We start from the raw sequence: 23,207 nt of genomic DNA on the forward strand, positions 1-23,207 counted from the left end.
TCAGGATTGACGTACTGGAAACTAGATGAGAAGGAAACATACCATACTTTGCCTGAGAACTTCAGAAATGAATTTAGTGCATTTGCAACAAAGATGTCCTCGGACCAGGTATCTTTTGTGTAGTGTTTGCTTTGGTAGTTTAATGGATGTTAGAATGTTTCCCCCCTGTTCAGCCACTGTTGCTGTTTGGATTGGTTGGCAGGCATTTGCTGCACAGCCAGTTTATTTAGGGGACCTGAGAAACAGGCCCCTTTTCTCCCTCCTATTGCTTCAAGGATCTAGGGCATTTGAGAAAGTGGACCGTTGTTCAAGTTGTTGTGGATGGGTGGATTTGAATTACCTGCTGGCAGGGTTAAGGATTGTTTTCAGTAAGAGACATTTGACTCAGGCCCAAAGGCAGGATAAATACGAAAGACTAGGGCCCTGTGGGACTTGACATCTTTCCGCAGGGCCTGCAAGACAGAGCTGTTCCACCAGACTTTGGCCAGGGCACAATCTGACCCCCTCCTTTGGTAATCCTCACAGAACTCTAGCCCAATGGTTGCCATTAATTTGATTTTGAATTGATTTTAAAATGAATTGATTTTAGAATGCTGTGTTACTTTTATTGTTGTTAGCTGCTCTGAGCCCAACTTCGGCTGGGGAGGGCAGGATATAAATAAAATATTATTATTAAAAAGCAAATGGCTATGGTTCATAATTGGGTTCATTAGCTGTTGATATTTTCTTGGACAGCCTTAATGATCTGTCTGTTTCTAGCAGTTAACACAGGAACAGTTTTTTTGTGCTTTCTTAGCCACCTCCTGAAACTTTTATTTAGTGTTCATAACTGATAGGTTCTGATAAATGTGACTAATCATTTTATTATTTTTTACTCAGAACTGCCATAGGAGTTGGAAAATAAAAATGGATATACTTATGTAGAGTGACTAGGGAGGTGAATGAAGGGGAATGAGAGAGGACAACTATCCATGTAGCAACTCGGGAGTGTTGAAAAAGGTGGCAGGGAGCCAATACAGGACAGGAGAAGGCGAGACATGGCCTTAGCAAAAGGGTTTCAAGACCTTCAGGGCTCACTTAAAATGAATATATTGTCTCCAGTAGCTCTTGTGCTAAGCTTCTAATTGCAATTCTTTGCTATAAGTTGGCTGTTGACTGGAATGGATGGTTTCTGAAGTTCTGTTTCATGAGACTTTGATGCACCTTTCTTAAAAACTAAGCAAATCTATAATAAATAGAGGCAGGAAACATGAAAGAAAATGCTTTCAATTAATTGAATTCTGGCTACAGCAGATAATAATAGCTGACCTTTAAAAAATTCTGAAGGCCTTGTCATTTCTGTGATTTACAGTATTATTATGTTTACCTAGATGGATAAATTTCAGTGCTAAGAAAAGAGTCATAATTTCCCTTTTCCCCTTTTCAGCCAACCATGCCCTGGAACAGTGGTTTTCACTTAGCAGTTTGCTTCTGTCATTCTAACCCTGCATATATGGAAAAGGAATAAATAAAATAAATAGCAGGTGTAGGGTGGCTGGTCCATATCGGGACTGGGGTGGGGGTGGGGAGTATTACATCCTTTCTATACCCCCAAGGTCTTATTCCAGATCAGCCTCCCCTTTGCCTCCCATTTACGTCAAGAATTGTATGAATGGCTTTTTAAATTACATGATCAGTGCCTCCTCTGGTTTGGCCCTGTTTAAAGTTATGCTTGCCTCTTCTTGATTTATTATCACTCCTTGTTTTTAAAAATAAACTATACAACAAGTACTTGAGTTGCTGAGCTCTGCTTTCCTTTTGAGCAGAATTTGCTGCACTATCAACCAAAAGCATTATGTACCCTTCTTTTTAAAAAAACAACCCAAATAAAAGAGGAGAAAACTGCTTTTGCTAAAACTGAATGAAATTGGCCTGATCCAGGGATCCTTGACATTTACATATGCTCTGGTTGCCATACATTGCTCCATGCCTGTAGCTAGAATTTTTGTGGGGGATTGGGCTGGAGGAATATGAAAGTACCCAGGAGTGGGGCATCGTAAGTCAATACAAAACAAGAGAAACCTGATTGTAGGGAGCCCTTATGTTGTTCTATTGATTGATTGATTACGGCAATCCAAGCAAATCAAAGTATCCTTGCATTTACTGTCCAGAACACTAGGAGGCAGAAGCAGCTTTGTGTCTTACTAAGAATCGAGGTAGACTTCTGCTTTTTCGTACATCTCCATAAATGAAAGGGCTACAGCAGAAGCAGCCAACGTTGTGCCCTTCAGTTGTTGTTGGGATTCCTAGCTCCAGCCCCAGGCAACATGGCCTAATTGTCAGGGATGATGGGAGCTTGTAGTCCAGCAATATCCAGAAGGTGTTATTTGAGCTACTCCTAGGCTATAGGTTTATTTCCTTTATTTATTTATTTATTAAAGTTGACAGTTCCAGGAAAGGTCTTAGAAAAATTTTATTCAGCTTTTAGAGTATTTTTTAAAATTGCTCACTGATGTGCTTGCTACCCTGGGCACCTTCAGTGGGAAAGACAGAATATAAACTGAATTAATAATAATAATAATAATATTTTTATCATTAATTTACAACAGTCCACCCCTTTTTTGGCTATGTTCTCATAGAATTACTGTGGGCACATACTTTTCCATTTCCCTAAAGTAGGAGGAGCCTACTCATGGCCCTAAAGGTAAGTCATAATCAGAAATAAATAATGGTTTACCTTGAACAAGCAGCATGCTAGGGCCAGCACCTCAATTGTGCCTACTTTGTGTCTCCTTTTATTGCATGAGAAAACAAACTATGAAGTGACTAGCTTAGCATTGTGTACGATCCCTTATTCTTGGTTTGTTAGGAAACTAACTCAAGTGAGTGTTCACACATCACAGTAAGCCAGGCCCTCTGCGGCTTGTTTCCACTCTTTGAAAGGGGAGGAGTAAAGCAGGCATGATTGAGCAGCATGCACTAGTATGCTGCTTGTTCATGGTAAACCAAGATTTATTTCAGACTTGGATTTAGCATCATATGTATCTAGAGCTGTTGGTATGAATGGGCAGGCACATAAAATAGCTGTGTGTGTGTTTAGGTTTGTAACTGATTGTTCTTAAATCTTTTTACTGTAAGTTGCTTTGAGTCACTTTGTGTGAAAAGCACATGACAAATATAACAACAATAAATTATTAATAATTATTATATTAATAATATAACAATAATATTTTAGACCACACATTGGAACTTGAATTGGCACTACTGTATTCACTTCCCCTTCCCCTTCCCCAAATGTTTAAGTTCATTTTGGCATCTTTGCATTAAATATGATGGGTGTTTGGTATTATTTTAAACAAATCTTAGTTCCTTTTTTTTTTTTAGTTGTCTTCTGGTGATGAGATGAAGCCATCATCCTTAAAGGAAATTTATCATAAGAAACAAAGGGAATGTAAACAGTTTGTAGACTGGAACCTTTCCCCCTCACAATCAACTCACCCTCCTGAGGTAATTGTTTGTATTTCAGCGCCATATGTTGGATTAGAAGCCTTCCATGCTTCCTCACACTTAAGATTCAAAGATTCATATTCTCTCTCTCTCTCTCTCTCTCTCTCTCTGTGTGTGTGTATAGGTATATAAAAATATCACCCTTTTCCCTGACAAAACTCATCTGTTCTAGACTCCAAAATATACTGAAGTACTCCCTTGACACAAGCCCAATAATTAGATCTTTGCAAAGTGTATACATACCTACACACACACACACACACACACACACACACACCCCTGTGCTATTGATCACAAAATCAGATGGTTCTTTGTTCCTTATTAAATCAGGAACACACTACAATGGGGGGGGGCGTTGTCAATAATTTCACCTTCCACACTTAACAAAACATGGCAAAAAATGAACAGCTTAACTTTCAAGCAGAAGCTGCAAGCTTAAATGCAGCTCACAGTTTTAAGTAACTAACATTGTTCTCTCCCCATCTATGCACATACTATTATGAAATTACAGCTGTAACTTATCTCTTAAAAAATTCAAAAGCTTCCTGTTTTTTATATCAAAATGAAAGCTGCTTCACCAGATAGTTGGCCACAGATATTTTTCAATTCTAATCACTGTGATCTTTGTTTCCCAGATCCTGACCCTCGACCCAACATTGCACATGAAACCTGGCCATCAGAATCCAGGACCGCCTCCGTCCTCCTTCTATGGGACACCTGACAGGGTTATGTTTTCGCCAGACTCTATGGCAGATCCTCCTTTTTTCATGCATTCAGACTCAGATTCATTGTCTCACATAAGCACAGTAACATCACCTCTGTCTCCTGGGTCTCCAAAATACACTTTGAGTGCAACAGCTTTGCACAGTGACCCCTGGAATACTTGCATGTTCCAGAATGAAACTAATGCCAGCAGTTCTTGTCGTCCAAGCAGTGAGTTCTTAAACACTGAAGAGGATGACAACTTGACACTCACGCCATCTTCAGCTGCCCACTCCCAGCCTCCATCTGCCAATAATAGTTTGCCGGAATACAATATTTCAGTGACATGCATGGAAGATCCTGTGGTATTCTCCAAGTAAGGCTGATGTCAGTAAGAATGTTGACCTTTAAATAAGCATTGCAATATTCGGTGGTACCTTGGGTTACATACGCTTCAGGTTACAGACTCTGCTAACCCAGGAATAGTACCTCGGGTTAAGAACTTTGCTTCAGGATGAGAACAGAAATCGTGCTCCGGCGGCGTGGCAGCAGCAGGAGGCCCCATTAGCTAAAGTGGTGCTTCAGGTTAAGAACAGTTTCAGGTTATGAACGGACCTCCGGAACGAATTAAGTACTTAACCTGAGGTACCACTGTAATTTGAAACTTCTGCTTACTTTCCTTTCCTGAAGCCTTCCGTTGAGTTAAATGAAAATACTAAGCATTATTACAGGCCTGAAAGCAGTCACTTCTGGCTGCCTGTGATGAGTTTGAATTGTAGTCAGGTGACCAGGCCACAAAACCTGGCGAAACTTTCTTTAGAGACCAAATATTATAGTAAACATTTGGGGGGGGGGGCTAGAAAGCATGTAGCTTATCTATTTTTCTACATTTATATTCAACTGTTCTTCCATCATGGAACCCCAAGTGGCATACATGTGGTTCACAGGAGGTCTCATGAAGTCTTTCTGCAAAGTGCTAAAGTCATATGCCTTCAGACCGCACCGGGTAACTTATTCTAAATTTATTTGCAAGGCTTGAGTTTCAGTTTTGTGGAAAGTGGCTAACTTGGATTCAGGCTGGATTATGTCATTTGAGGAGATCTCAGACTAAGGACCAGACTAGACATGATGCCAACAGACCTGCCTGTTTAGAGCACAGGGAAACATGGACAAAGGGAGCTGAGCTGTGTCCCTTCTGGATACTTGGAACTTAGTTGGGGAGTTAAACTGGGAGGAGATGGGTTAGCACTCTTCATCTGTGCCCTTTTTGCTCTAAACACCACTCCCCTATCTACTTTAAACATGATTGGGCAGACCTGGATTTAAATGAACAAGTCTTCTGCTATCATGTCTGTTTTAACCAATTAAAAAAGCACACCTGCCACCCTGCAGGCAAGCTACACCTTGAAAATATATGTAAGAATGGCTCAGAATGTTCATAATCAAAAGCAGCCTAGGGAACTGCAATTTTGAGTGGAAATTGGAGGTGCATTGCCTTTTTCTCACTGGCTGTCATTCCTCAGAACCCTCACAAGGTATTTTTCCCAATAGTGATTTTCAGATTCCAGTTTTTTCTTAAGTAGCAACCTCCCCGGGCTGTCTCTCAGATTTATTTTTTTATTAGAATATATTTTGCCCCGATTCGCCAAACGTTTGCAGCAAGGGAAGCCCAGTTGAAATGTCTTTTGCTTACAGACTACAAGAAAACTTCAAAATACTTTGTATTGTACTTCAAAGAAGGAAATGCATTTGCTTAAATTGAAAGCTTTGCTACTTAGCAGAAAAAGCAGTATCTGTGCAATTGGAAATACAGACTGTTCTTTTTACTGAGACTTCCAGTCTCAATTTGTTCAGTGTGTGGAAGGTCCCAGGTTCAGTCTCCAGCATTTCTAGATAGAGCTGGACGAAAGCCCTGTCTAAAATCCTGGAGAGCTGCTTGAAGACAGTGTAGATAATACTGAACTAGATGCACCAGTTGGTCTGACATCTTCCTATGACATGGCAGATTTGCTTTTTATCTAGCAGGACTCTTTATGTGGTTCTTATGCATAGGAAAAGGAAAGAAATAAACTCTTGATTTGTGACTACCATTCTTACATGAAAAATCTGAGAACCAGAGACTAGAAATTGAAGCACTTGGTTTCGCTTTATATTGTCATTGGATTGCCCAGATATTCCAGCCGTGGTACTTAATTTGGAGAGTTAATTCAGAATGTCTGAGCTTGAACGAGACTGGCTTGTTTGCCTTGAACAGTAGAGCTTCCCACATGTTCTGCTATATCAAGATGCTTTTTAACTTCTCTCTTTCAAAAAAGACTTGCCATGTACCATGGGGACACTACTGTTCAAGAAACACCCATCAGAGCTTCTGTATTCAGAACTAGTTGTACACATGCCCTGTTATACAAGTGCTTTGGTGGGGAAGATCACTTGGCATCTGTTTGTGGAGGCAAATTTCAGTAGCTGTAGTTCACCATCTGTGGAAAACACGTGCCAGGATGGTCATTTTCTGTCTCTAAAAAATAGTGTTGCAAATGCATTATGACATATTTTTAATCTTAAAAAACAGGATTAGGCAGAATTTGAGAGAAAAACATGCCCGGCATATTGCTGATCTACGAGCTTATTATGATTCAGAAATTCAAAGCTTAAAACAGCAGCTGGAGGCAAGCCATAAACCTCATTCAGAAGACTTTGAGAAGATCAATCAAAATCTTACTGACAGGTAATAGAGCTGCTTGGAACAATGTGCATATTTCTCGCCCCCCCCCCCCCCCCGTGTGTCTGTCTCTATGTCTCTGTCTCCTTTCAAAATTGTTGTTTCCTGGAGCAACTCTTTCTGTATATTGCTTCCTTCACTTTTAAGATCTAGGGCACAGATATTGATGGCTACATGAAAATACATAATGTGGAATCTTTGAGATGCCCGTTAATTAGGGGTGAGTTTTAGACAGAGAAAAGAGATAAATGCTGTTATTCACATACAGAATTCCTCTAGCATGAATCTTCAAGGTAACTTGTTTATGCTGCTTAGCTGGAAGTGGAACTATTTCTTCAATGTTTGTTGTACATTCCACTTTTGGAAAGAAGACTATTGTAGCTTTAGAAACTAGATATACAGTGCCTGGGTTCAAATCATTTTCAAATGCAGTTTTGGTCACACTCTCATAGCCTAGTTAGGCAACTCAGCTAAAAATACTGAAAAATCTTGTTTTCATTTCTCTCATTTTCATGCTTTATTTTCATTTTTAGATGTGACCACTTACAGGCAGCACTGGATAAAGCTAATAATCGCATGAGAGCACTTGAAGATAAAAATAGCACTCTGGAAACAGAAGTGGTAAGTGCATGTCATGAGTCAAATTGAGCTCAGTTATATAGAAAGATTACCAAGTGAGACGATACAAGTCTGATCTGTCAGCCCTCTGAGCTGTATGTTTTTCTGCTGGAACTTGGGAGTCCTTATCTGGCACAAGTCAGCAGTTCTTGTAGAGATGCCTCCTTTCCCTGGGGTCTCCTTGATTCCCTACTAGAATCCTAGTTATTAGGTTTCGCTTTAAATAAATAAATAAATAATCAATCAATCTTGCCTTTCACCAGAAAGCTTCTTATTTGTAATATAAGCACTAAAATATAATTGATAATAAACCTTAATACAACCCATTACAACTTAAAGTGTGGATAATTTTATTATTTCAAAAGCACTTAATGTTTTTATAGGTGCTGTATAAAGACTGAAAATGGCCCAGGCCCCAGACTTTCATTCTAAAAGGTTTGATAGAAAAGGAAAGCAATATAGTGGTACCTCGGGTTACAGACGCTTCAGGTTACAGACTCCGCTAACCCAGAAATAGTACCTCAGGTTAAGAACTTTGCTTCAGGATGAGAACAGAAATTGTGTAGTGGTGGCACAGCAGCAGCGGGGAGGCCCCATTAGCTAAAGTGGTACCTCAGGTTAAGAACAGTTTCAGGTTAAGAACGGACGTCCAGAATGAATTAAGTTCTTAACCTGAGGTACCACTGTATGGGGAGGGAAGAGAAGAAACAAGTAGAATGAAAATGCAACTATTTCTTAATGTCCATGTGGAATAGCAACTCAGGAGATTTTCCTGGGAGAGGAACCCAATGGTTGTTGGTCCCAGCTGACCCACCATGGCACATAGAGGGAGGACTGCAGTGTCCCCTTGTGGTGCCTGTGGGCTTACATGTGGGAGAAAACAGGGAAACAGCTCTATTGGGCCCTGTGTGAGCTCTCTGCAGACGATGTATCTACCCTCTACTGGATCAGGTCTGTTAGTATGTTGTGTTTACATCCACTGCATGTTACTGGTATCTCTCCTAAAGCTTGCAAGCAATAATAAAAACGAGAACATGTTTTGTCTGAATCTTATATCTTGTGTCTCAAAACATTATATTCCTTAGCTTTGGTTCTGCTTCTGTTTTCAAAGTAGGCTTCTGTTTTCTGTTTATGTGTGTACCTGTCTGATACTTGGCCTTCTTTTGTTTCAGACAGACTGGAAAGAGCGCTTCTGTGCTGTCAGCAATACCACCAAGGCCTTGCAGGAACGTATTGAAGAAATGCGCACCAGTGGTAAAGAGAAAGATAACACCATCAGCCGCCTGAAGAGGAGGCTTAAAGATCTAGAAGAAGCATTTGAAAAAGCCTACAAGCTCTCAGATAATAAAGATGCCAAGTTAAAGGAAGAAAATAAAATGTTCCAAAATGTAGGTTGGAAAAACAGGGTAACTTAGATGCTTGAATAAATTCAGCTGAACAATCCATTTGTGAGGTCAAATGAGAGCCCCACTATAATCAAGCAGCTGCTTGAATGAACCTCTAATTGAGATGATATTCCTGGAACTTTGTAATAGGAACCACTTTCTGGACACTGCAGATTTGGCTAGCTCTTAATGGAAATGTCTCCGTACTTCAATTGTCTCTACTAAAACAATAGTACCTTTGTGGTATGCTGCTTTTAACAAAGAAATTGTGACTTCTAAAGGCATTGGGGGGAGCATTTTTCTATTCTGTTTAATTCCAGATGGCTAAGTGTTGATATTCAGCAGCTGGGGAGGCAGATCTTTTGGTGTCTCTGCCTACTCAGTTTCTTTTCTGTCTCTAGCAGCTAAATAGATGTGCTGTCTTAGTTCACACTTTGTATTTCTGGTATTTCTAAACTAATTCTAGGTTCCTCCTTGGGGTATTTTTTTTTTTTAGGACAACTAGGGGTAGGCTGAAATTCATCAAAAAGTTGAGGGAATTTGTTTCAATTCTGCTTTGTTGGATATGCCTGATAATGGAGCTGAGTAAAGCTTAGTAGGTTATCTGTATAGCTCTGCAGTTGTTGAAGTCTGTAGTCTTAAGGAATTTTCTCTAATGTTAGAGGGGAGCAGATCATTAGTATTCATATTCACCACAAAGGTAACATCCTTGCCTATTTGAACATTTGCTGTTATTTTTAGGAGGGCAGGGTTCTTGCCCAAGCATCTTGATCCTATCCACCCAAAACATTTTCATTATGTGATGTCTGTTTCAAAGTATAATTACTAACTGAGGGAGGAAAATGTAATTACTTTTATTTCTTTGTAGCTTTTAGGAGAATATGAATCCCTTGGGAAGGAGCATGAAAGAGTAAAGGTGAGAAGCAAATTCACTTTGTACCAAATTTTTATTCTATGGAATTTTCTGTGTATTTAAATAGAGAGGACCAAAAGCTGGAGGGGTTTTGGAGGGCTGTAGTCTTATGCAGGGAAGTCTGTTTGGAAGAAAGCCTTACTGAGTTCAGTGGGATGTACACTCTCTAGATTATTGCCTTAAGTTCATAAGGGACATCTTCCAGATGTGCATTGTACTGTCAACAGAAACTGATACATTAAGGAGGGAGGGTGAACTAATATTTTTTACTCCTCAGAATTCAGCCTTTCTGCAAGACATTTTAACTATATCAGAAATGATAACTACCCAGCGGTCACTAATCCAGCCATAAATAGAATTTGTTGTGCACCAAGCTTCTCATTCATTTACCCATATTGTGCAGATTATAGTATCTCTCAGCTGAGAGAGCAGCAGGGAGCTAGACAGGCCTGCCCTGAAGGTGCTTAGCACCAGAGAATCATTTAGGAAGACAGATTGCTTCAGCAAGTGAACATGGCTGCATGTAGGAAGCCAGAAAGAAAGAAAGAAAGGCCCAAGATGATCTGCTGGTCTGCAGCAATCCTGACAGAGTACAAGTATGAAGATTAATTATTGGTAAGTGACAATGAAGCAAAACATGCGTTGAACTTACTCCAGAGGAAGCTCAAGCCAAATTGGATTGATGCCCCTATAAATAGTAGTTACATGTTGTAATCTTTCAAGATTAGTAGAGAGACCAATTCTGTATTTGCTTTACACTTTATGCAAGCTTAGCGTGTGACCTTTTCTGCCTCCCTACAGGATACCTTAAACATCACTGAGAACAAATTGTTGGATGCACAAACTCAGATTTCTGATTTGAAAAGGTAAATGTGCCATTTAATCCTGTGTGAGGGGAAATGTTACCTCTTCAAATAATGTTGTAAAAATTTCAAAATCACCTTAACAGATCGGAGAACTGGGCCCAAGCTAACAATGAATTTCAGCAGGTACAAATGTAAGGCAGGAAGAACCAGATGCACAAATATAAGATGGCGAACACTTGGCTTGCCTGTAATACACGTGAAAAGCATCTAGGGGTTTTGGTGGACCACAAGCTTAACGTGAGTCAACAGTGTGATGCAGGAGCAAAAAGAGCTAATGCTGTTCTAGGCTGCATCAACAGAAGTATAGTGTCCAGATCAAGGGAAGTAATAGTACCACTCTGTTCTGCCTTAGTCAGACCACACCTGGATAACTCTGCATTTCTGGGTGCCACAATTTAAGAAGGCTATTGAAAAGGTGGAACGTTTACAGAGGAGGGCAACCAAGATCATCAGGGGTCTGGAAACCAAACCTTATGAGGAATTGTTGAGGGAGTTGGATATGTTGAGCCTGGTAAACAGGAAACTGAGGAGTATGATAGCCATCTTCAAATATCTGGAGGGCTGTCAGATGGCAGATGGATCAAGCTTGTTTTCTCATGCTCTGGAGGGTAGAACTTGATCCAATGGCTTCAAGTTACTAGAAAGGAGATTCTGACTAAACATCAGGAAGAACTTTCTGGTGGTAAGAGCTGTTTGACAGTGGAACAGACTGTCTCAGAAGATGGTGAACTCTCCTTCCTTGGAGGTTTTTAAGCAGAGGTTGGAAGGCCATCTGTCATGGATGCTTTAATTGAGATTTTTTACATTGCAGGAGGTTGGACTAAGTAACCCTTGGGGTCCCTTACAATTCTATGATTTATTTATTCATTTGCAGCATTCATACCATGCAACATATTTAAACTACTATGTAGCTCTTCTCAAAAGTAAACCCCACAGTTTTTTGGTACTTGCACCTAGAATTGCAGCTCAAATTGTGTACAACACTTGTTCTTTTTGACTGTTTAAAAAAGTGTGTGGAAGTCCAATGACACTTTGGTGGTGATTTCAAAACTTTGAGTTTCCTGTTCCAGGCACAACAAATGTGTGAGAACATCAGCAGCTGCCTTGCACTGAGTCAGGCCAGCTTATAAAATATCTGCATTGACAGTGATTGGCAGAGTTGTTGGAGCAAACTTATTTTATGCCATTGTTTCTGAATATATTTTTGCTTCCATTATAGAACTGTCTCGAAACTTGAAGCTCAGATCAAGCAGTTAGAACATGAAAACTTACTCAAATTTCGTCATTTTGCAGACAGTCACTTCAGAACATCCTATGCCAAGTAAGCAAATAATAAATATGACCTTGTGAGAAAGTAAAGGATACGTGTCTTACAAAACTGTGATTTTTGAGAAGGATAAACGTAGCTATTAGTCAGTTTTCCTTGATACAGGATAATCACAGCCAAGCAGATGCATAATAAAGCATTAATAAGAGGCTTTCTGGATATAGCAAGATCCCCACTGACTTACTGCAATTATCAATTTTCAGTAATGTAGCAATGATACTATGTGTTCTTGCTGTATGTACAGTGGTCTGATTGTCTGTTGTATGAACCACACAAGATCATCTTGAGCAGGCATTCTTTCAGCCAGGGAAGACTCTCGGACAGGGTTAAGCGATATTTTTCAGCCCAATGGTCACATTTATTATTAGTATTATTTATTGAATTTATATACCCCCCCCTACACCCCGGGGGTCTCAGGGTGGTTCACAGAATAAAATCAAGATATAAAACCACAAAATACATAATGAAAATAAAAACAACAACTCAATAGCCCCCCTCCCAAAAAACCCCACATTATTATTATTGTTTATTCCACTCTTGGAGAAACCACCTGGGGGGTACCAAAGGCAAAAGCAGATGGATCAATGGATGTTGCGCCTACATTTTGGAATAGTGGCCTACATTCTAGCCATGTAAACACCAGAGGCTTCAGCATACACCCACCCCATCTCTTTCCAGGCCAGCAAGAGGCATGGAGAGGTGCCCTTAATGAGGTGTCCTTAGCAGGTACTGCTGATAGCTTCACAACAGGCAGGAGCTCAAAGAGGGCACAGACTACAGCCAGTGAGGAGTGTGGCCTGGAGAAGGCTAGAGGCTGGGAAGCTGCGTTTGATCCCTGGGCTTGAAGTTCCCACCCTACCACAGCTCTAGGGGTAACAAGTACTTCTCTAAAAATGTTTTCTCTCCTACCCCACAGAACTCAGCCCCCCAAACAATAATTTTAATGAATTACAGCAAATCAGTTCTCAAACTATCTTTGAAAGTTCTTTACTTCAACTTTTGGATGTTGAATATTCTTCAGATAGTCTCAGACTTGGTTGCTATGCTTGACACCCAGCAATATTTCATTTCAGTCTTAATACACTGCCTACGAACCTCTGGTGTATAAATTATTATGTACAGTACAAATAAAACACTTGCTCCTTACATCAACTCTTTAGTCCGCCAAATGAATTATTCTGGCATTCTGGCTTAAGTTTAATAATACTTGGCTAAAATGATAGAGCATTTACTAAAGTTGGTGCCTTCAGAATGTCTATTAGTAAATAAATTCTGCATTTCCCTATAAAGAAATTTTGCTGATTTTTGCATCTTAATACTTCTTTATATGGACCTTTCATATTGTGCTTAACAGTGACTGCCATGAAGGGTGGTATGTAGAGGGCTAGTTTTAAAAAGAAAATGAGATTGTCCCAAACCTCTAGGAAAGCGAAAGGACTGAAATATCTCACTAAGTGGTGCAGGAATGACTCAGAGGGGGCAGCAGGAGTAGTGTGTGCCCTCAGAAAAATGTGCCTGGGACAGTCTCCCCAGCAGCCCCCACCATGCTCCACCCCATGACTGTTTGACCTTCCTGTAGGTTTCTCCCACTTGAATTTAGTTACTGTGTACTTTCCAAAGTGGCTTCCTAAAGCTGTTTTCCTCAGCTAGCTCTGTGAGGGTGTGGGAATGATTGTTCATATTAATTTTGGCTAGTAAAATGCTGTACTGTACGAGAAATGAAACATGAGCTTTCCATTAATTCTCAAGTTTTCTGCCTAGAAGCAAGCTAGCAAGCTCTGATGTGAGCAGAAGGAAATGGTTGATACCAGGATCAGAGTATTCAATCTTCACAGGCCAGCCGTTAGAAGCCCAAGAGAGCTCCAAAGATAATCGTTTGGAAGAAACATACACTTCTTGCAGGTAGGGTGACTTTGAATGCTAAATTGGCAACTAATCTCTTCCCCAAGGAGAGGTCTCTGTTAGCATAAGGAGAGCTCTTCCACTGGTGGCTCATCCTAATCCACCACTCATGGGCTTTGTATCAGGGAGGAGATATAAAATGAGCCTGCTGTGATTTCTTTGCAGTTAGGTGGGAATTCATTTTCTGTGCCCTTTTGCCCTTTGTCTCCCTTGTATGCCGTGGGTTGGATCCAGACTGAGTTTATTTTATTTATTTAAAATACTTATAACCCACCCTTTACCTGACGTGGAAATACATTTACAACAGCAGTGACAGAAATTCAGATAATCCAGTACATCTCCCTTCACTCCAAAATCCTAAGTGGATAGAATTGAATTAGCTGAAAAAGTTCAGTGCCTCTGATTTCAATGGAACACAGCAGAAAAACCATAACCATGTTGATTTCAATAGGTCTTACTGCTAGGTAAATTGAACTAGAATTGCAGCCTTAGTGTGGCTCCAACCCCAAGTATTTAAATTGGTGCTTATGAAATTTCTTCATCCTTTGAGTGCAACACTTTTGACATGTCATCAACATGATTACAGCCCATGCTGAATGTGTGTCAACCTGTTGTATGCTTCTAGATACCATACACCTCCAGAAAAGGATTCTTCCCCAGATCCGTCGCTGACAAGTGAAATTTCAAAAAAAGAAACGCAAGTCACAGAAACACCCATCATAAAAGCCTTTAAAGAACTTGAAGGAAGGAAGACATTGAAAAACTGGGCCACTCAGACAGAGAAAGAGGAAGCAGCTGCTCCTACAAGTAAGTCACCTTGAATTTTCCTTTGTTTCCTCAGTCCCAGCGTTTTGCTGCTACTTCTTTCTTCCCAGGGATTAGAATAAGCCTGGCTCAGTCTTTAAAGGACAGAGAGCCGCTATGTAATATGCAAGAACAGCAGAGCATCTATCTGTATGCAGAAGGGCCCAGGCTCAATCCTCTGCCTCTCCAGATAGGGCTGGGAATGTCTGTCTGAAACTATGGCGAGCCACTGCCAGTTGATGTCGACAATGCTAAGCTAGATGGAGCCAGTCATTCAACTGTATTAAGGAAGCTAGCCTTATAAAATTAGCTCGTCTTGTTAATAAGAGGAGAAGGCAGGAGAGTGATGAAAAAGTGAGCTGTATGAGATTGCTAGCCAAGCCAGCTAAAAGCCAGCTTTTTAACTCATAAATGAGATGCAAGCTTTTGTGTGCCTAAAACATAGGAAGTGTAGTGGTGGGTGTTCTGTTTTCCTGAGTCTTCTCCCCCTAGCAGGACTCCTCAGACCTTTTCTAAGAAACCCCTGGTGCCATTCCTTCAGCTTACTCTGGATCACTCATTCTTTGGCACGTTCTCCAGAAGTAAGGAGGCCTTGAGAACCCATAGCACAGGACTCATACATGTTTTTTCAGTGAGCTTTTGATCTTTTTCTTGCTTTCAATAATGCGTTATGATTCCCCTCCAATTTGAAAGTATCTTCCAAGTTTGTTTAATTTTTGAAATTGGTCTGATTATCTTTGTCTTGTTAGTTTTAATTTTCTTAAGCTGATTTGGGAGCACTCCATTTTTTTTCTAGGGGGAAAGCAGGATGGGAAAGCCTTAGAAAAATAAAGCCACTTTCTTTCATTGCTTGTATATTTCAGAAGCAACCACTCGACGTCCCACTGTTGGATTTGATGAAACAGCTCTCAGTGCCAGCCGGTCCCCAGAGAAAGGCAAAGACCAACTCAGACACAAAAGATACAGCTCACCTAATGGTCAGAGGTCCTCATCTCTTCCACCTTCAAACAGGAAGTCAAACACTCCAAGTAGGAATTGCAGCTGCAGGCTGCCCAGCTTATAATTAGGGTGTACAGAGCCATCTTACTTAAAGTGATGTTAAGAGTGTTTCATAGCTCCATGGCTTCTGTTTTTACTGTGCCCATGCTATTGTAGAAGATGTCTTATTCTGCTGCTCTTGTTCTTTTAAAATTTGAACTTTCAAGGAGTGGCAAAGGTTTTGTTTTCAAATCCTTTAAAGAAACAGGGCAGGAAGGTGCTATGATATTTAATGACTGCTCCCACACAACCTTGATCAATCCAGCTAACCTTAAGATGAACTACACTGAGGGTGGGCGGAGCAGCAAGGTTGCCCCACAGTAGATTACCAGGAAGTCCATTTCCACAGCAACCCCTTCCTCCATGTACCTTTTTTAGCAGCTGGAGGGGGCTGCTAATACACCTCTTGGGAGATGGAATTGGACCATAGGCTTCCAGCTCCCTACCATAGCATACTATTTAAGCAGAAGGTATTGTGGGAAAATGCTTGAATAACGCTTTTTTTTTGGCAAAGGCAACAGGAGCATAATATTACAAAGCATCAGATGCTTGTTCTAAGACATAACTAAATTCTAATAAGCTATTTCTCTTGGCAGCAAGGAGAGAGATAATGTTGACTCCAGTTGCTGTGACCTACAGCCCAAAGCGGTCTCCAAAAGAGAACCTGTCTCCAGGATTTAGCCACTTGCTCAGCAAAACTGAGAACATGGTGACAAGGTAACTGTCTGTCAATACTCATTTAAGGGCTGTAGGGGAGAGAGTTGGGTTTGTGTGGTGTTAAAAATATTTTCACAATCTGCACAAATAGTTGTATAAAACAAACCACAGGAGCAGCAAAAAAACCACAGGAGCTTCTGCATCCCTGGATACACAATGGACAGACTGCTTTCTTGAACCTGTGTGTCAGTAATGATGATGGAGGATGGAATGACCCTTTGTTTTGGAGATAGGAGGAGGAGTAACCCTTTGGGAGGACAGCCACCTCCATTGTAGGAAAATGCACGAAACAATTGCTCTTACATTACTTTGTTATTGTCCCTTACTCAGCAAGCTTTGGATATAGCTTATACTGCCAGTCCACCTGCGGCTTGCATTTACTGGATTGGAGCAATTGCCATTCAAGTAAGAATTTTGCACAAGCAGACCTTAGTCTTACTTCTCAAGCTCACATTTAGTTGTTTTTCTTCCTTCCTTTTTTAACTGACCAGAAATGGCCTTTGGAATCCTTCCATTTAGCCATTTCCTGTGACCGCAAGGGGTAAATCTCACCAGGACTCAGTGATGTGGAAACTGAGAAATATTTTACAAGTGCTTTTGTGTCTTTTCTCCCTAAAATACTAGATTTGATATTCTGCTTGATGAGTTGGAAACTGCTCCCACACCTACATCGCAATACAGCAATCCAAGGAAAAGGCTCCAGTTTCGCTCAGTAGGTGATACTGAAGGTAACACTTCACAGTAGCTAGGATTCTGTTCCTTGGAATAAATATTCTTTTGCATTTCCAACCCCTGCCTCTTTGCAGCTGTACCCAGCAGATGCTGTCTAGAAGTATAAAAATTGATAGTCGCTTTTGCTGTTAACATCAGACATGATCAAGAGAACTATAAATATAAGAATGGTCTACTTACCTCTGGATGTAACAGGTCTCCAAGTGGGTTGTGTTGCCTACCCTGCAGCTCAGAGGCAGGAAATGCCCAAAACTTCCACAAAATACTTTTCTGCTCTTGAGGTTCAGTTCATTTGCTGTCTCAGCTTGGATCCTGTTTGGAGTCTCGCTCCTTCAGTCTGTTTCTGTGGATTTTGGCACTTTTCTCTGTCTGTTTATATGGTTACATGAGACAGATCATGGCAATTGGTTTTAAAATTTCACTGAATTGTAAGTTTAAACATGCACACATGTAATGTCTGTTTTTAACAACTCTTGAACCATAACAATAGAGATTAACATTTTTAAATGCTGTAAGATCAAACCCAGAAGTAACTCTTCACTTACTATATTTAGAAATAGTAATTATCATACATATATAATATAATATAATATATTCTTCTTTATAAAATTCTACTGTTTAAATTTTTCAGAGATTAAATTTAATTGACAAAACCTGTGGCACAATTTGCATTTTGGGGCTCCTGTTTTAATTGATATCTGCCGCTCTTATCTGTTTTGTATAATGACAGGTGTACTTCTAGAGTAATAAAGGCTTTTCAATTTACATCAGTCATGTTTTATGTTTTTCAGGATTAAATATATAGGGTTGGATATATAGATAAATATATAGGGTTGGATATATAGGTAAATTAATTGCACAGTTCTAGGCCTGGGCGATGTATCGATACATTGCCCAGGACTGATATGAGGGCCAGACCATGATGACTGCTTCACCTGGCAGTATATTGTGGGTGAAACTGCATCTGCTGAGTGCCACCAGCACCTGAGGGAGAAACAAGCTACAGCCAAGCGCTGGTGGCAGAGCGGCTCAGGAGCAGTGGCAGTTTCACCCGCAATATACTGCCAGGTGAAGCAGCCATTGTCTCTGGCCCTCATACTGCTGAGGGAGGGACAAGCTACATCATCTGGGGCTGATATAGCTTGTTCCTGCCTCAGCTGCTTGTTTGGGCAGGCGGCTGCTTTAAATTTGGAAACATGCATCCAAAATCATTTATTGGGTTGTTTCTTTTTTGCTGGTGATTTGACTACATGCTCCAAAAGACTTTGCCACATGCCATGGAGCTGACTCAATTCAAAGTGTCCAAGACCTTCTTGAGGGCTTTGCTGAAGTTAGAAGATGTTCATGTTCAATTTTTTTCTTGCTTGTCCAATATATTCTATGTACTAATAATTTTTCCATGAAGAGCTTAAAATCTGATTTCTGCTCTTTTCTTTTTGGTGGTGGGACAGAACTGGAGCATGTTGGCCCTGGCAAAGGCAGCCGTGCCAAGCCTTCCTCTTCCACAGATTCTTTGCCTGCAGGAGCAAAGATAGGCATGGCAGGGCGAACGTGGGAAGACGAGAGCTCTGTGCATACAAGCCTGTCTTCAGCAGCACCAGCACCTTATGAGATGGAGTTCAAATACATGTCAAGGATTAAGACATTGACCGAAACAGAGAGACTCTTTGATGAGCTCACACAGGAAAAGCAGCAGGTAGAAACCAAGTGCTTTGACTTCCTACATTTCTTGTTAAAGTTCTGTGTTTTGGAAAAATGTCTACCACTGCAGTACCTGTGTTTAAGGTACTGTATATTAATATTCAGTATCAGAAACTTCATCCAAGGCAGTATGTCTCTGAATTCCAGTAGTTGGGAATTGCAAGTGAGGAGAGCACTGCTGCACTCAGGTCCCGTTTGCGGGCTTCCCAGAGGCATCTGGCTGGCTGCTGTGATTACAGTGTCTTATGTTAGGTGGGCCTTTGGCCTCATCCATGACTTCTGTTCTGATATTCTTATCTCACAGTATGGTCTTAAATGCCTACTAAGCAAAATACATGGTCTCAGCAGAATTCATTCTTGCTCAAGGAAAAGGAGGCAAGTACAGTGGTGCCTCGCAAGACGAAATTAATTGGTTCCGCAAGTTTTTTCTTCTTGCGAGTTTTTCGTCTTGCGAAGCACGGTTTCCCATAGGAATGCATTGAAAATCAATTAATGCGTTCCTAGGGAAACCGCTTGCCAGGCTGGCGGTGCGGAGAAGGGCTTTTCTCCCCACCGCAAGCCTTCAGGACAGGTACGGGAATAGAGGGGAAGGCACGCAGCGCTTTCCCTCTGTTCCCGGGGCTTGCGTGGGAGGAGGGTTTTTCCTCCCCACCGCCAACATTCAGAACAGCATTCTGAATGTTGGCGGTGGGAAGGAAAACCCTCCTCCCACCCCAAGTCTTCAGGAAAGCCATCCGATGCCGGGCGGCGGGAGAAGGTGTCCCCGCTCCCCCCGCCCGGCATCGGAGCTTTGTTCCGATGCCGGGCGGGGGGGGGAGGAGGCATCCCCCCCGCCCGGCATCGGAGCTTCGTTCCGATGCCAGGCGGCGGGAGGAGGCATTCCCCCCCCCGCCCAGCATCGGAGCTTCGTTCCGATGCCGGGCGGTGGGAGGAGGCGTTCCCCCCCCCCCCCGCCCGGCATCGGAGCTTCGTTCCGATGCCGGGCGGCGGGAGGAGGCGTTTCCCCCCCCCCCGCCCGGCATCGGAGCTTCGTTCCGATGCCGGGCGGCGGGAGGAGGCGTTCCCCCCCCCCCCGCCCGGCATCGGAGCTTCGTTCCGATGCCAGGCGGCGGGAGGAGGCGTTTCCCCCCCCCCCGCCCGGCATCGGAGCTTCGTTCCGATGCCAGGCGGCGGGAGGAGGCATTTCCCCCCCCCGCCCGGCATCGGAGCTTCGTTCCGATGCCGGGGGGGGGAGGAGGCGTTCCCCCCCCGCCCGGCATCGGAGCTTTGTTCCGATGCCGGGCGGGGGGGGGAGGAGGCGTTCCCCCCCCCCGCCCGGCATCGGAGCTTTGTTCCGATGCCGGGCGGGGGGGGAGGAGGCGTTCCCCCCCCCGCCCGGCATCGGAGCTTCGTTCCGATGCCGGGCGGGGGGGGGAGGAGGCGTTCCCCCCCCCCGCCCGGCATCGGAGCTTCGTTCCGATGCCAGGCGGCGGGAGGAGGCATTTCCCCCCCCCCCGCCCGGCATCGGAGCTTCGTTCCGATGCCGGGCGGCGGGAGGAGGCATTCCCCTCCCCGCCCGGCATCGGAGCTTCGTTCCGATGCCAGGCGGCGGGAGGAGGCATTTCCCCCCCCCCCGCCCGGCATCGGAGCTTCGTTCCGATGCCGGGCGGGGGGGGAGGAGGCATTTCCCCCCCCCCGCCCGGCATCGGAGCTTCGTTCCAATGCCGGGCGGGGGGGGAGGAGGCGTTCCCCCCCCGCCCGGCATCGGAGCTTCGTTCCGATGCCGGGCGGCGGGAGGAGGCATTTCCCCCCCCCGCCCGGCATCGGAGCTTCGTTCCGATGCCGGGCGGGGGAGGAGGTCCGAGGACAGTGGGGAAGACGCGCTGCGCTTCCCCGCTGTCCCGGAGATTTCCCTATGGGCTGTCGTCTTGCGAAGCAAGCCCATAGGGAAATTCGTTTTGCGAAGCGCCTCCAAAACGGAAAACCCTTTCGTCTAGCGGGTTTTTCGTCTTGCGAGGCGTTCGTCTTGCGGGGCACCACTGTATGTTAAACTTGGTTGTCTGTTTTTTAAGCCGGGTTACAGTTGCACCCATGCCAAGTAAACCTGGCTTGCCTCAACCAAGAATGAAGTGTGGCAATGCCCTCTTCTAATTTGAATAGTGTCCATGAGGGCAAGCCTATGTTTGCTGTGATGTCACTTTGATTTGCTCTGTGCCCTCTCCACCCCTCTCTACCCCAGTATATCTTCTGATATGTATGAATGACAGCAGGATTGTAACCAAAACATGGCCACTGAGAAACCAGAGGAAAGTTTTATGTACGCTTGGGGGAAACCCCAAGGCTGGCAGATAAGGGGCAACCCTCCGCAAAATAATTGCCCAGTAAGGTCTGAGCCATAAACTGTAGAGTGGCTTTTGGAAAAAGGAAAGCAGAACTGAGGGGCAGGAAGAGGAATGGGAAGCCTTTACCCTGCTTGGCTGGATTAACTGGCTATGACCCTGAACAGGACCTGGGCTGATGCAAAAAAGCACTTCTTGTTTCAAGCCTCCCAGTGGTTGTATCTATTTCAAAACTGCCTTTTGGGTAATAAAACTTGAAATGGGAAGTGAAATGGGATATCCAGATGTGGGCATATCTGTTAACACAACCCAGGATGGTACTATCCTAAGATCTGTTGAGCTGGAGAAGTAGTTTGTGGCTTCCTTGTAGATGAAATTCCAAGGTAGTTTTATTCCGACTCTTGTAGCTTTCATAATTTTCACTGGCATTTATTTTGTTTTCCCAGATTGAGTCCCAGCTGAGTCGAATACCTTGTGCTGGAGGGAGAATGACTCTGCAGGCAAGACTAAATCAGGTTTAAATGCTCATGTTGAAATCCTGATGGGGAGGGGGGAAGTTGAATCTTGCGCGGAACTGAAAACTATAGTAAAAGTATATTTCCCTTCTCTCTTCTAAGCATGTGCCTCATTTGGGAGTTCTAATGTTTGACTTCCATGTGGGAATGAACCACTGCAGATTTATTTTTATAGTTGTCTCAAGCACAGTTTTTTTTATTCATGCTTTGTTCACAGTGGAGTTGAAGGATGTCCCTTTAGCCTTTATGAGGGGGATTTGCCACTGCAGAATCTTACAAACTAAATGAAGAACAATTTGGAGGTGGTTGGGATTCTCACATTTCCCCCAATGGGCAGCAGAATTTCTAAATGGGTTGTTCTTGTGGGGTAAAGAGTACATACAGAGTTTCCATTTTGGAAGAGCTGGGTTTTGCCTTTTCCTGGTCTTTAATGTGTGTGTTTGAATATTTTGTTTAGGAAGCCTTGGAAGATCGCTTGGAAAGGGTCAATAGAGAATTGGGCTCAATCCGCATGATCCTGAAGAGATTTCATGTTTTACGTACCTCTGCAAATATTTGAGATGTCTCTGTTTAAATTTAGATATCCTTTTGTTTGCACTAAAAGTATAATAATTAATAATTATGCACTCTGAAAATGCAAATCGTTTTGTATCTTTTGTAAGCCCTGTGCAGCAGTTTTGCAATCATGTTACCCTTTACACACTATTTTGTATTGAGCCACATATATTTTAAAACCTATTTTTGTTACACCTGAAGGGATCAATCTGTCAATTCTGTATTTTGCTACTTTTGAAGAAGTGTTAATAGTTTTTTTGAAACCTTGAACATGAATTCTTTATAAGAACAGGAGCAACTTATTTTCAAAATGTGATCATGCTGAAATCGATTTTGTGGTGCACCAGGCTCACTGTTTTCATAGAGCTTGTCTTGCAAAGTAGGTTACAATGAAGTATTGAATTTTTATTTATGCTAAACATGACGCACACATAGCTTCTTGTTGTGAAGTGAATGCTACACCAGTGCTACACACCTTGTAGTTCAGAAATTGCATATCCTTTCTTCAACTTCTTGCTCAATTGCAGCACAGTATTTTCCACAGCTGCACAAGTCCAGTTTGCAAATGTCAGTTTAAATAACAGTATGCACAGCAAGGGGTTTTAGAAAGGCAAAAATAATGTTTCTCTTTTTTAAAAGAGTTTTTATTTTGCATGTTTTGTCACTGAAATATTAATTAAAACTGAATTGCCTAAAATGAAGTTGTCTGTCATTTGTGGCGTGTGGATCTCAGTGGAAACATTACTGGGCGTGGGGGTAACTTTTATTTCTGGCTACTTGGGGTGGCTCCACAAAGCATGAAGACCTTTGCATGATCAAGTTTTTCATCATTACCCACCAAAAGAGAAAGTATGCAGCTCCTTGCTCATCAGCAACTATGGGCAAAAGTGCCTAAGCAGCGCCATTAAG

At 42.5% G+C, this 23,207-nt stretch overlaps 1 protein-coding gene across 8 annotated transcripts in view; it reads left to right on the plus strand.

The window, feature by feature from the left end:
* The window catches only part of MPHOSPH9 (M-phase phosphoprotein 9), a 42,113-nt gene extending 19,118 nt beyond the window's left edge, over window positions 1-22,995 (plus strand). For 5 of the 8 annotated variants that reach the window (XM_080985071.1, XM_080985070.1, XM_080985073.1 and 2 more), the window contains 17 exons: window positions 5-108; window positions 3,364-3,486; window positions 4,122-4,564; window positions 6,758-6,913; window positions 7,441-7,528; window positions 8,698-8,913; window positions 9,779-9,826; window positions 10,625-10,689; window positions 11,909-12,010; window positions 13,766-13,918; window positions 14,544-14,725; window positions 15,586-15,750; window positions 16,357-16,477; window positions 17,102-17,205; window positions 18,661-18,905; window positions 21,675-21,743; window positions 22,201-22,995. In XM_080985071.1, the coding sequence (XP_080841197.1) occupies window positions 5-108; window positions 3,364-3,486; window positions 4,122-4,564; window positions 6,758-6,913; window positions 7,441-7,528; window positions 8,698-8,913; window positions 9,779-9,826; window positions 10,625-10,689; window positions 11,909-12,010; window positions 13,766-13,918; window positions 14,544-14,725; window positions 15,586-15,750; window positions 16,357-16,477; window positions 17,102-17,205; window positions 18,661-18,905; window positions 21,675-21,743; window positions 22,201-22,302 (2,486 nt within the window). In that variant the 3' untranslated portion in view covers window positions 22,303-22,995. The remainder of the gene's footprint in view (window positions 1-4; window positions 109-3,363; window positions 3,487-4,121; window positions 4,565-6,757; window positions 6,914-7,440; window positions 7,529-8,697; window positions 8,914-9,778; window positions 9,827-10,624; window positions 10,690-11,908; window positions 12,011-13,765; window positions 13,919-14,543; window positions 14,726-15,585; window positions 15,751-16,356; window positions 16,478-17,101; window positions 17,206-18,660; window positions 18,906-21,674; window positions 21,744-22,200) is intronic. The other 3 variants (XM_080985076.1, XM_080985075.1, XM_080985074.1) reach the window with 3 other exon arrangements.
* The last annotated feature ends 212 nt before the right edge of the window (window positions 22,996-23,207 follow it).

The sequence above is a fragment of the Podarcis pityusensis genome (assembly GCF_964106645.2).
Source record: "Podarcis pityusensis genome assembly, chromosome: 16".
Classification (NCBI taxonomy): domain Eukaryota; kingdom Metazoa; phylum Chordata; class Lepidosauria; order Squamata; family Lacertidae; genus Podarcis; species Podarcis pityusensis.